This window comes from Elgaria multicarinata, chromosome 8, assembly GCF_023053635.1.
Source record: "Elgaria multicarinata webbii isolate HBS135686 ecotype San Diego chromosome 8, rElgMul1.1.pri, whole genome shotgun sequence".
NCBI classification, from domain to species: domain Eukaryota; kingdom Metazoa; phylum Chordata; class Lepidosauria; order Squamata; family Anguidae; genus Elgaria; species Elgaria multicarinata.
The window spans coordinates 4617193-4629305 of record NC_086178.1 but is presented as its reverse complement, the minus strand read 5'-3'; the positions used below and the strand labels follow the sequence as shown (position 1 = coordinate 4629305).

The 12113-nt window shown below is 48.1% G+C and overlaps 1 protein-coding gene across 1 annotated transcript in view; it reads right to left on the bottom strand.

The window, feature by feature from the left end:
- Positions 1–8556, bottom strand: part of TNK2 (tyrosine kinase non receptor 2) — a 135180-nt gene extending 126624 nt beyond the window's left edge. Inside the window, exon 1 of the mRNA XM_063131763.1 lies at positions 8297–8556. Coding sequence (XP_062987833.1) covers positions 8297–8320 — 24 coding nt within the window. The 5' untranslated portion in view covers positions 8321–8556. The remainder of the gene's footprint in view (positions 1–8296) is intronic.
- Positions 8557–12113: the final 3557 nt, after the last annotated feature.

Here is a 12113-nt window from a genome sequence, read left to right as displayed (position 1 = left end):
TCTCACCGGCCTGTCCCTGTTAGTAACCGTGTTAGTCCCTGTTTTGTACCAGCTGAAGTTTCTGGACCATTTTCAAAGGCAGCCCCACGTATAACGCATTGCAGTAATCCAAACGAGAGGTTATCAGAGCATGGATCACTGTAGCTAGGCTATCTCTGTCCAGATAAGGGCGCAGTTGGTATATCAGCCTGAGCTGATAAAAGGTGCTCTTTGCCACTGAGTTCACCTGTGCCTCAAGCGACAGTTCTGGATCCAAGAGCACCCCCAAACTACAGACCCGATCCTTTAGGGAGAGTGCAACCCCGTCCAGGACAGGGCAAACATCACCTTGCATGACAGATGAACCACCCGCTAACAGTACCTCCGTCTTGTCTGGATTGAGTCTCAGTTTGTTAGCCCTCATCCAGTCCATTACCGTGCCCAGGCACTGGTTCAGAACAGCCACTGCCTCACCTGGGTTTGATGAAAAGGAAAGGTAGAGCTGGGTATCATCCGCATATTGATGACACCTCAGTCCACATCTCCGGATAACCTCCCCCAGCGGCTTCATGTATATGTTAAACAGCATAGGGGATAAAATAGAGCCCTGCGGAACCCCATGGCTTAGGAGCCACTGCACAGAGCAATAATCCCCCAGCACCACCTTCTGGAATCGGCCATCCAAGTAGGAGCAGAACCATTGCAACGCAGTACCTCCCACTCCCAGCTCAGACAACCTATCCAGGAGGATACCATGGTCAATGGTACTGAAGGCCGCTGAGAGGTCCAGGAGAACCAACAGGGTCACACTCCCCCTGTCTCTCTCCCGACAGAGGTCATCCCACAGGGCGACCAAGGCAGTTTCCATTCCAAAACCAGGCCTGAAACCCGATTGAAATGGATCTAGATAATCCGTTTCATTCAAGAGTGCCTGGAGTTGTCCTGCAACCACCCGCTCAAGCACCTTGCCCAGGAAGGGGATATTAGCCACCGGCCTGTAGTTTTTAGCATCTTCCTGGTCCAGGTTTGGCTTTTTTAGGAGTGGTCTGATTACCGCCTCTTTTAAAGAGGCCGGCACCACTCCCTCTCTCAAGGAGGCATTTACAACCTCCTGGACCCACTTGGTGGCGTGGGCCTTTGCTGCAGGGAGTTTGGTGTGTCACTGTTCCAGGAGGTTTCAATAATAAAGGAATCCAGCAAGGAAAAGGCTCTGAAGTTATTGCCTGGCAGTCTAGGGGCAAGCGGCAGGCTGAGCAGGTAAGCTCACCCGTATGGTCCCTATGCCTGAGGGATACTACATGGTGTCAGTAGTGGGATATCCCCTTCAGAAAACCACTTGAAGAGGGTTTTTTTAGTGCCCGCCGCCATATTGGAAGAAAATACGGAGCATTTAAAACCTCCTTCTGAGCTAAGCTTTGTTGGGAACTACAGAGGATTTCATCAGATAAGTGGAAGAAACAGCTCTTAAGAGTGTGACTTCAGTTGAACAGTCTCAGGGCTCCTCTACACCCAGCAGGGTATTCCACTATGAAAGCGGTATGAAAGTGGTATATAAAAGGCAGGAGACACATGACTGCTTTATAGTGGTATTGAGTGCACTGCAGGATCTACACTACTGCTTTATAGTGGTACTGAAGTGCACTGACAACTGTTGGGGCCCAGGACACGTCTACACCAAGCAGGATATAAAACTATGAAAGTGGTATGAAAGCGGTATATGGTCTGTGTCAATGGGCCCCAACAGGTGTCAGTGCACTACAATACCGCTATAAAGCAGCAGTGTGGTTCCTGCCTTTTATATACCGCTTTCGTACTGGAATATCCTGCTTGGTGTAAATTAGACCCTTAGATTGCAAACCTGGGGTGCTTCCAGAAGAGGCTACTAATAAGGACACAGACCAGCTGGAGCGTGTTCAGAGGAGGGCAACCAGGATGATCAGGGGTCTGGAAACAAAGCCCTATGAAGAGAGACTGAAAGAACTGGGCATGTTTAGCCTGGAGAAGAGACAATTGAGGGGAGACATGAAAGCACTCTTCAAATACTTAAAAGGTTGTCACACAGAGGAGGGCCAGGATCTCTTCTCGATCTTCCCAGAGTGCAGGACACGGAATTATGGGCTCAAGTTAAAGGAAGCCAGATTCCAGCTGGACATCAGGAAAAACTTCCTGACTGTTAGAGCAGTACAACAATGGAATCAGTTACCTAGGAAGGTTGTGGCCTCTCCCACACTAGAGGCCTTCAAGAGGCAGCTGGACAAGCATCTGTCAGGGATGATTTAAGGTGGATTCCTGCATTGAGCAGGGGGTTGGACTCGATGGCCTTGTAGGCCCATTCCAACTCTGCTATTCTATGATTCTATGATTCCGTGACATTGCACATTCTCTGCCGTTTCTTTCGTTCTTTCTTTCTTGCTTGCTTTCCGTATTTATCCACCCTTTTCAGGGCAGCTTACAGTATATTAAGGGGCGGAAAAACCCCATAGCATCCATTAAAAGATAGCTGCAATATATAAAACCACCATTTAAAAATATAATATCAACAGCGATTAAAATAATACCAACAGTTAAAAAACAAAACAAAATAATGCAATGACGGACAGAAACAACAACACAAAACTCTGGATAAGACTCTGAACCGTTCAAAGCGGAGAGGACCTGATTGACTTTTGATTCTTTGCACCGAATGCCAGCAGATAGGGTACAATCCTGCAGGATATTTTCTCTTTCATTCCCCCTGCAGTATCGGCTTGGCACTGTAGCTCAAGACACGCAGAGCTCAGAGTCCCTTCGTCCGTTTACTTGTAAAGAAAAGAGGAAATGCAGTCCTCCCCCAGGCCAAATTATCTGATTGCCCAGGGCAGCAAAATAGCTCGAGATCTCCTCAAATACCATCCACATGTCAAAAACATGAGTTTGAAGCAGCCCAGGAAATCCTTACGCCTCTCCTTCCCACTTGCGGGCAGTTCAAGCAAGTGAGCCAAGCCACATATTGTATGCGAAGGCAAAGAGAATCAAAATAAAATCAGCAAGAACATAAGAAGAGCCGAGCTGGATCAGACCAAGGGTCCATCTAGTCCAGCAACCTGTTCACACAGGGGCCGACCAGCTGTGGACCAGAGACCAACAAAGCAGGACACGGTGCAGCAGCACCCTCCCACCCATGTTCCCCAGCAACTGGTGCACACAGGCGTACTGCCTCTGATACTGGTATTCTCGCAGTAGCCTTTTGATCAGGTGGCAGGGAGGGAGAAGGGCTATTTGACCAACTCGGTCAGGAGAACAACTGCCTTTGGCTCTCTCTTAACTGTCACCTAACGGCAGCCATTGCTTCAGGCTCTCTGAACTGTTTCCAACCCAGCAGAACATTATAAGAATTGTCACTTTAAGAACCGGTGCCAGAGTTAGCTTTTTTCCTCTTCCCTCCCCGTCGCCTTTTCTTTTTGTGTTGTACCTTTTTTAAAAAAATTATCCATAAGCAGCTTTGTGAACCTTTTCCGCTGAAAAGCTAGCTAAAAATGCTTCAAACAAACAAACAAAATAAATTACTGCCTCACCCCAGACAGGATGATGAATTACACCCTAAGTAACCCACTGGATTATTTAACATATTTATTAAACACACCCATGTATAGACACGCAATACCGTCTCCACAGGAAGAGATACTGGAGAGGGATTGACAATCTAACACTAAGGTAACCAGGGGATGTGAATTGGGGCTTTGGGAGGGTACCCTGGGCTCCATTTTCCTGGTTACAGTGGCAACATTTTTATTTATTTATTTAAACATTTGTATCCCGCCCTATATCACAAGAATCTCAGCGCGGCGTAGAGATAAAAATCATAGAAACAATATAAAATATGTTGCAGAACAGAGTTCTCTGGTCCACTCTTGGCTTGGGCAGTAGCGCCACCTACTGCAGATGGTGGTATTGCACCTAATATTGGTGGTATTGCAGGTGGTATTGCAGCTAATAGCTCAGCAGGGATCAGGTGACACAAGGTTGGTACCAGGGGAAGGCATGACTGGGCACCTGCCAAGGTCCACACCTCAGGAGGGGGCCCGCAGCTGACCCCAGAGCCCCTGACCATGCTGCCGTCCCTTTTGCATTCTGCCCACCTTCTTCTTCTGGTCCAGAGACATTTTTCTCCCTCTCCCATAATACTAGAACCCCAAGGGGTCACCCCGTGAAGCTGATGGGTGGACAGATGAAAGGAAGGCCTTCTTCACGCAGCACGTAGTGGAATTCACTACCACAAGATGTGGTGACGGCCACCCATTTGGATAATAATAATAACAATAATAATAATAATAATAATAATAATAATAATAATAATAATAATAATATATTTATTTATTTCTTACCAGCCTCTCCCTTTGGATCAAGGCGGGGAACAACGTTAGAACAGGAATCAATACATCTTAAAAATTCTTGATTTTACATTGATCTGGATAGGCCTGCCGGAAAAGGCTAGTCTTTAAAGCTGCCTTAAAATCACACATAGTGTTAATTTTACGAATCTCCTCCGGTAGGCCATTCCACAATCTGGGGGCGACAGAAGAAAAGGTCCTCTGGGAAACTGATGTCAGCCTAGTTTTAGCTGACGGAAGTAAGTTCTCCCCAGAGGACCTGAGTGTGCGGGGCGGACTGTATGGGAGAAGGCGATCCCGCAGGTAACATGGACCCAAACCATTTAGGGCTTTAAAGGTAATGACCAACACATTGTACTTTGCCTGGAAACTAATTGGCAGCCAGTGGAGTGATTTTAATGTTGGGGTAATATGCTCACCCCTAGATGTACCGGTGACCAACCTGGCTGCCATATTTTGAACTAGTTGAAGTTTCTGAACTAGGTACAATGGTAGCCCTATGTAGAGCCCATTGCAGAAGTCAAGCCTTGAAGTTACCAGCGTGTGCTCAACCGTCTTTAGGTCTTCTGACTCTAAGAAGGGGCGTATCAGCCGAAGCTGATAGTAGGCACTCCTGGCCGTCGCGTCTATCTGGGCTGTCATTTGGAGCGACGGATCCAGGAGCACCCCCAAACTGCCAACACAGTCTTTCAGGGGGAGTGTAGCCCCATCCAGAACCGGCTGACACACCTCCAAACCTAGGTCAGAGCCCTTGACAGCAAGCACCTCCGTCTTGTCTGGATTCAGCGTCAGTTTGTTTATCCTCATCCAGCCCATTACCGCCTCCAAGCATTCATTCAGAGAAGACCCGCGATCCTTAGCTGATGGCTTTAAAAGGGGCTTGGATAATTATTATTATTATTATTATTTATTTATATAGCACCATCAATGTACATGGTGCTGTACAGAGTAAAACAGTAAATAGCAAGGCCCTGCCGCATAGGCTTACAATCTAATAAAATCATAGTAAAACAATAAGGAGGGGAAGTGAATGCCAACAGGCACAGGGTAGGGTAAGCAGGCACAGGGTAGGGTAAAACTAACAGTATAGAGTCCGCACAACATCAAGTTTTAAAAGCTTTAGTAAAAAGAAAAGTTTTTAATTGAGCTTTAAAAGCTGCGATTGAACTTGTAGTTCTCAAGTGTTCTGGAAGAGCGTTCCAGGCGTAAGGGGCAGCAGAAGAAAATGGACGAAGCCGAGCAAGGGATAAATTCCTGGAGGAGAAGCCGATCATCCATGGTTACTAGCCCTGATGGCTATGTGCTATCTGGAGTATCAGTATGCCTATGTATATCAGTTGCTGGGGAATATGGACGGGAGGGTGCTGTTGCACCCATGTCCTGCTTGTGGGTCCCTGGTCGACAGCCACTGTGTGAACAGAATGCTGGGCTAGATGGACCCTTGGTCTGATCCAGCAGGGCTCTTCTGATGTTCCAATAATAACATCTTCCAGCATAAAATGTTTTGCAGGGCACGGGGAGCGCTAAAAGCTGCTCACCCAGGTCTGCAGGGCTTACTCTAATGCAGGGGTTCTTAACCGGTGGGGTACGCCTCCCCAGGGGAGGTTTGGACCGACTCCAGGGGAGGTGGGAGTAGCCTCTCAACTATAAATTGTTTATTTTACAAGTACGTAGCAGCGCAGCTTGGCCCAACCGTATTTCTTTCTACTAATCTTGGGAGCTACGACGTAGCTCATTTGTACACCACGTGCGTTATCGTAGTTACCGTTACCTGCTACACGTGCGTTCGCGTTCGTGAAGAACAATCAATCTTTCAAGGTAAGTGACTGCTTGGTTTTGTTGTTTATCCGTTCAGTCGCTTCCGACTCTTCGTGACTTCATGGACCAGCCCACGCCAGAGCTTTCTGTCGTCCGTTGCCATCCCCAGCTCCCCCAAGGTCAAGTCTGTCACCTCCAGAATATCATCCATCCACCTTGCCCTTGGTCGGCCCCTCTTCCTTTTGCCTTCCACTTTCCCTAGCATCAGCCTCTTCTCCAGGGTGTCCTGTCTTCTCATTATGTGGCCAAAGTACTTCAGTTTTGCCTTTAATACCATTCCCTAAGTCACTTTTCCCCCAGTTTATTGCAAAAAGTCGAGCTGGGCCGAAAGTGTTGATTGTTCCATTTTTTGGCATTTCGTGGGGGGGGGGGGGGAGGAAGAAAACGAAAACTCTGGAGAAAAAGGCTTGGGGAAGGAGAAATTTTCAGAGAATTTCTCCTTGGGGAAAGGGACAGGGTTTCCACCTTTTGAAGTTTAAGCAGTTGTTCCTTTCTTCTTTCAATTTTATTTTTATTTTTAAAAGCGCTCCTTGAAAATGCAGCAGCCCAAGAGTTCTATCTGAATGCTGTTGGGAGAGGGTGAGGTCATGTGGTCTCCAATTGCTGGCCTAGGAGCACTGGAGAAAAGGCCTACAATAGGGTGACCCTATGAAAAGGAGGACCGGGCTCCTGTATCTTTAACAGTTGCATAGAAAAGGGAATTTCAGCAGGTGGCATTTGTATATATGGAGAACCTGGTGAAATTTCCTCTTCATCACAACAGTTAATGCTGCAGGAGCCCTGCCCTCTTTAAAATCTGGTCACTCTAGTATAGCTCCTGCAGCTTTAACTGCTGTGATGAAGAGGGGATTTCACCAGGTGCTGCATGCATACCAATGACACCTGCTGAAATTCCCTTTTCTATGCAACTGTCAAAGATACAGGAGCCCAGTCCTCCTTTTCATGGGGTCACCCTACTCTTCTCCCTAAACTTGATTGGATTGCGTGGCTGGGATCTTCCAAGTGCTGAGAGGTGGTTTACAAAGAAACAAACAAGACTCCTCCACAGTCGGCTACAAAACTATTCACTGCTTGTGTTCGTGTTCCTTTCATTGAATATGCATTTTTTTTAGTCCAGAGACAACTAAAAAATGCAAACTCGTCCTGCCTAAGCTTAAATTTTGCGCCGTTAACACATGGGAGGCATGGGCCATAAGATTTTTCACAAGGGAGGTGTGACACCAAAAAGGTTAAGAACCACTGCTCTAATGGCTGTGCACATGGGTACCGCCCCACGAAACTCCCTGTTACAAGAGAGAACCGGTATAGACACAGCCTATTTGCACATGCCCAGCGCCATTTAACTGGGGATATGTAGCTGTTACCACTGGGGTAGCACCCCTGGCTGGGTTGGGGCAACAGCGTGGAGAATCATCTATAGCTCAGGTTTTCAAAGGCCTTAAGAATACAAACGCTTCCTAGATGTAAATGACCAAGAGCTCAGCTCCATCCCTGACACCATGGAGCTAACGGGAATTTCCGCCACAACCACGGGCACATTATGCGCGTGCATAGAATCTAGCATATGAAAAGAGAGCTGGCAAGAAAAATCAATCATTTTTTTAAAAAAAAAAGTCTAAGAAGTTTTATAATAAAATAGCAGCTAGCACTTATGAAAGCCTGTGAGCACCGAACCCTCTAAAATAAATTATAAAAATGAAGATGTTATTAACCCCGAAAGAAAAGTTTCCACGGTCAACAAGCCCGGACTTTTTAGATCATCCATTTTTATTATATATTTTGGAAACCCACCACTGATCAGGAGAGACGGTCCTCGCTACATGGCCTCAGGCAACGTCTCCCAACCTGGCACCATTGGGTGGGGTGTGTGGTTTTGGACTTAAGAGCCCATTATCCACAGCCACCTGCCCAGGGATGATGGGAGTTGGAGTGCAGCACACACCCACACACCCAGAGGGCGCCAGGTTGAGGGAGGCTGGCAAAAGGTTGGCAGTCTTGTGCACAATGCCTTGGGATTCCCGCGGGACTTACTTCTGAGTAAACATGCACAGGATCAGGAAGGCTGCAACAAGGAATGCTCCTTGCCGCAGCTTTGACACAGCGTATTAAATAGTGGTGTGTTTACCTACCTGAGGCTGCGCTATTTGGGTCATCGTCTCTATTTCCGGTCCCAATCCTCACTTTCTCCCCAGGAGCCCGTGGAGGACGAGGGCGGCCAGTCCGTTGGCTCTCCTTCCCCTGCCCTTTGCCCCTCCAGGGGATTTTTGGTCTTGGAACAGGAGATCACAGAGGAGCCATCTAAGCGTCCAGTGGCTTCAGACTATTATGGTCTAGCTCAGGCAGGGGATTGAGAGGCCACGCGGGGCTGTGTCACAGCACGGTCCATGATGCAGGTGAGTCACGCAGAGCCTGCAAGAGAGCAGACAAGAGAGGTTTCAGTGACCCAAAAACTCTGGACAACTTGGTCACGGTGAACGGAGGCTGAAAGGACTTGATAAATTTTTATTTATTTATTTATTTATTACATTTTTATACCGCCCAATAGCCGAAGCTCTCTGGGCGGTTCACAAAAGGACAGGTGAGGGGATGGGGATGGAAAATGTGGGATTTGACAAAGATTGAATCAAAAATATGGGATTTGACATTGATGGTGCTATATAAATCGTCGTCGTCGTCATCACCACCATCCCTGGAATAATAGGTCTGGCTCCCTGGCATGCTTCGTGACATTCATGTTTCTAGTCCTCAGGTTTATATATCTCAACTTCTCTGAAAGAACTGGGCATGTTTAGCCTGGAGAAGAGAAGATGGAGGGGAGACATGAAAGCACTCTTCAAATACTTCAAAGGTTGTCACACAGAGGAGGGCCAGGAACTCTTCTCGATCCTCCCAGAGTGCAGGACACGGAATAACGGGCTCAAGTTAAAGGAAGCCAGATTCCAGCTGGACATCAGAAAAAACTTCCTGACTGTTAGAGCAGTACGACAATGGAACCAGTGACCTAGGGAGGTTGTGGGCTCTCCCAAACTAGAGGCCTTCAAGAGGCAGCTGGACAACCACCTGTCAGGGATGATTTAAGGTGGATTCCTGCATTGAACAGGGGGTTGGACTCGATGGCCTTGTAGGCCCCTTCCAACTCTGCTGTTCTATGATTCTATGATTCTTTTCCGGCTTGCCTCTCTTTACGCTCCAGTCTTGCTTTTGACTTCGCACACGGATTCATCTGCCGTCAAACCCTATTTCCACCTCCCGTGCCCGTTTTCATGCCTTTTGCCATGCGGTTTTCTGTGCCCCGGACATCTGCCCAACAGTGATGGCCACCCATTTGGATGGCTTTAAAAGAGGGTTAGACAAATTCCTGGAGGAGAAGGCTGTCAATGGTGAGTAGCCCTGGTGATTTTGTGCCACCTCCAGTATCAGAGGCAGTAGTTGCTGGGGAACATGGGCGGGAGGGTGCTGTTGCACCATGTCCTGCCTTGTTGGTCAATGGCTGAAGGCTGGTTGGCCACTGTGTGAACAGAGTGCTGGACTAGATGGACCCTTGGTCTGATCAAGCGGGGCTCTTCTGATGTTTTTACGACATCCCCCCAGCATGTTACGGGTGCGAGTCTGGCTCTCCAGGCCGCCGCCCCAACTGCTTAGCCTGCAATGGACATGTTCATTGATGCTAAGAGGGATATGGTGTCCTGTCCTGTCCGGTCCTTCACCCTGCCTTCTCCTTCAGGAGCAGAGGAGGCCTCAGAGCAACCAGGACCTGTGGGAGGGTACGTTTCCCACAGCCAGCTGGCCCTATCTCCCTTCTCAGCCAGGCTGCCAGCCCTGCTGCTTGGGAACATTTTTGGACGGCCTGTTCCTGGAAGCGGAGGAGTGAGAAAACACTCCGAACGGCTGACGACATCCATCGCGAACACCTCTTGCCCGAAGCCAGCGGTTCTTGCCAGACGCCCCCCTTTCTCCTCCTCACCCTCCTCACCATGCCAGTTTCTAATCAGGGATGGACTCCCAAAATTGAGACACGGAGAAAGAAAGCGGGGCTGGAGGATTACGCTGCAAACCAGCCGGGATCTCTCTAGCCTGGTCAGGACCTCACCTTGAGAAGTCCATGGCCAGGAAGTGAAAAGGGAAAACCCTGGTGGAGACCATGAAGTCACCTGCAGGGCTATTTCATTACAAGCTGTATCAGCCTTTCCCGGATGTGCTGGATTGCAACTGCCATCATACCCAGTTGAATTTTAAGATGCCTTTCAATAATGTATTAGTTTAATATGTTTTAATCAATTATATGTATTTTATAGTGTTTGCATTTGTGTTGTACCCTGCCTCGATCCAGAGGGAGAGGCGGGGTAACAAAATAATAATAATAATAATAATAATAATAATAATAATAATAATAATAATAATAATTTTGCCCTGGGGAAGGACTAGAGCTCATGGGGCTGACAGATTCAGTCCAGCAAGAAGGATCAGTGCAGGCAGCCAAGCTTGGCAGGACTCGAACTCAGCCCTTGGAGGGCAGCTGCCATTCAGAGTGGACTGGATAGCACCGGGAGAAGTGGACCAAACATCTCACTCCGTACAAGGCAGCTCAACGTGTCTGTTTGCTTATTTATTTATTCTTTTTTTAATTTGCCCTATAACGAACAGTTTTCTGAATGAATTACAAGCGATGTTCCTGTGAGTACCGTCTATTGGTCCAATTCGGTCCACATCTGATAACTTTCCATTTCTACCCTGTAGGCTCCCCTTAGACAGTGCCCTCAAGAGACTTAGGACTACAAGTCCCATCACTCCCCAGCAGTTGAGGACCATGGGAATGGAGGTCCTACGCTATTGGAGGACACAGCCCAGCCCAGCTGGCAACAATATCTCCCCCAACTCTTGCAGCCTTTAACAACCCTTTAAGGTAGGTTAAGCAGTGCAGGCAGAAATCCAGCAGGTGCAGGCAGCAGTCATGATATCTCCACACCGGGAAAGGTTCGAATTTCTGTCCTGTTCAAAGACAGTGTCCCCATCAGGAGAAAGGGGACAACACTTCGCCTGCCCGCCCACTCCACCTTGGCTTGGCTGCTTGCAAACTTTCTTATCACCAGGGAGCAATTAGCAATGGAACAGACCAGCCTTCACACAACTGAATCCAATTATCTCCACGGCTAATAAACGAGCCGTTTCCTCCCTGGCCAATTGTTGCTTTTTTAAGGCATCCAGGCCAGGCAGGGAACGCAGCTTATCCCAGCCAGCAGCAGCCAGGAACGGAGCCTTGAGAATCCCGCCCAGGGTCTGCTAAGCACAAGCTTCAGGCAGGCTGGAACAGCAGCAGAGACTTTAAGTAGAAATTCAGTGGCAGGTGAACGACAGGTTCCCTTGAAAGCAGCACAACACCGTTGAAACCAAGCACATAAGAACAGCTTTCCTCAAGGCCCAGCTAGTCCAACCCTCTCTAGGCTGGTGTCCTCCAGATGTGATGGGTTACAAGTCCCATCAACCCCAGCCAGCGGCTGATCTAGTCAAACATCCTGTTTTACTCAGCACCAGATTCCGCCATCGGGGAAGGCCAGCATGTCAACCGCCGCCAACTGGAATCCCCTTGTTATCTCCACTCACAGACTGGAGATAACACATTGGTTTCTCTGCCCACATCCTTTTCAAGCTCCCAATAGGCTCCAGGCCCAAAGACTACAGATAGCTCCTTTAGAGTTCTGGTCAAAACCCAGCGCAGATTCACTGCCCCACCGACATTGGAGCCACCAGCGTCCACTGCCTTCAGACCACCAGCAGGACACAAAAGCAGCCACGCGGGAAACGTTGGGGCCTTGCTAGGCACTTTGAAATTTGGGGGCCAGGCTGTTAGGACTAAAATCTGTTTTCATATACTAATTTATGCCTGTGTATGCAAATTTCAAAATAGTTACTAGAATTCAGTTGCATTTTCAAAGAAGACAAAGTCAG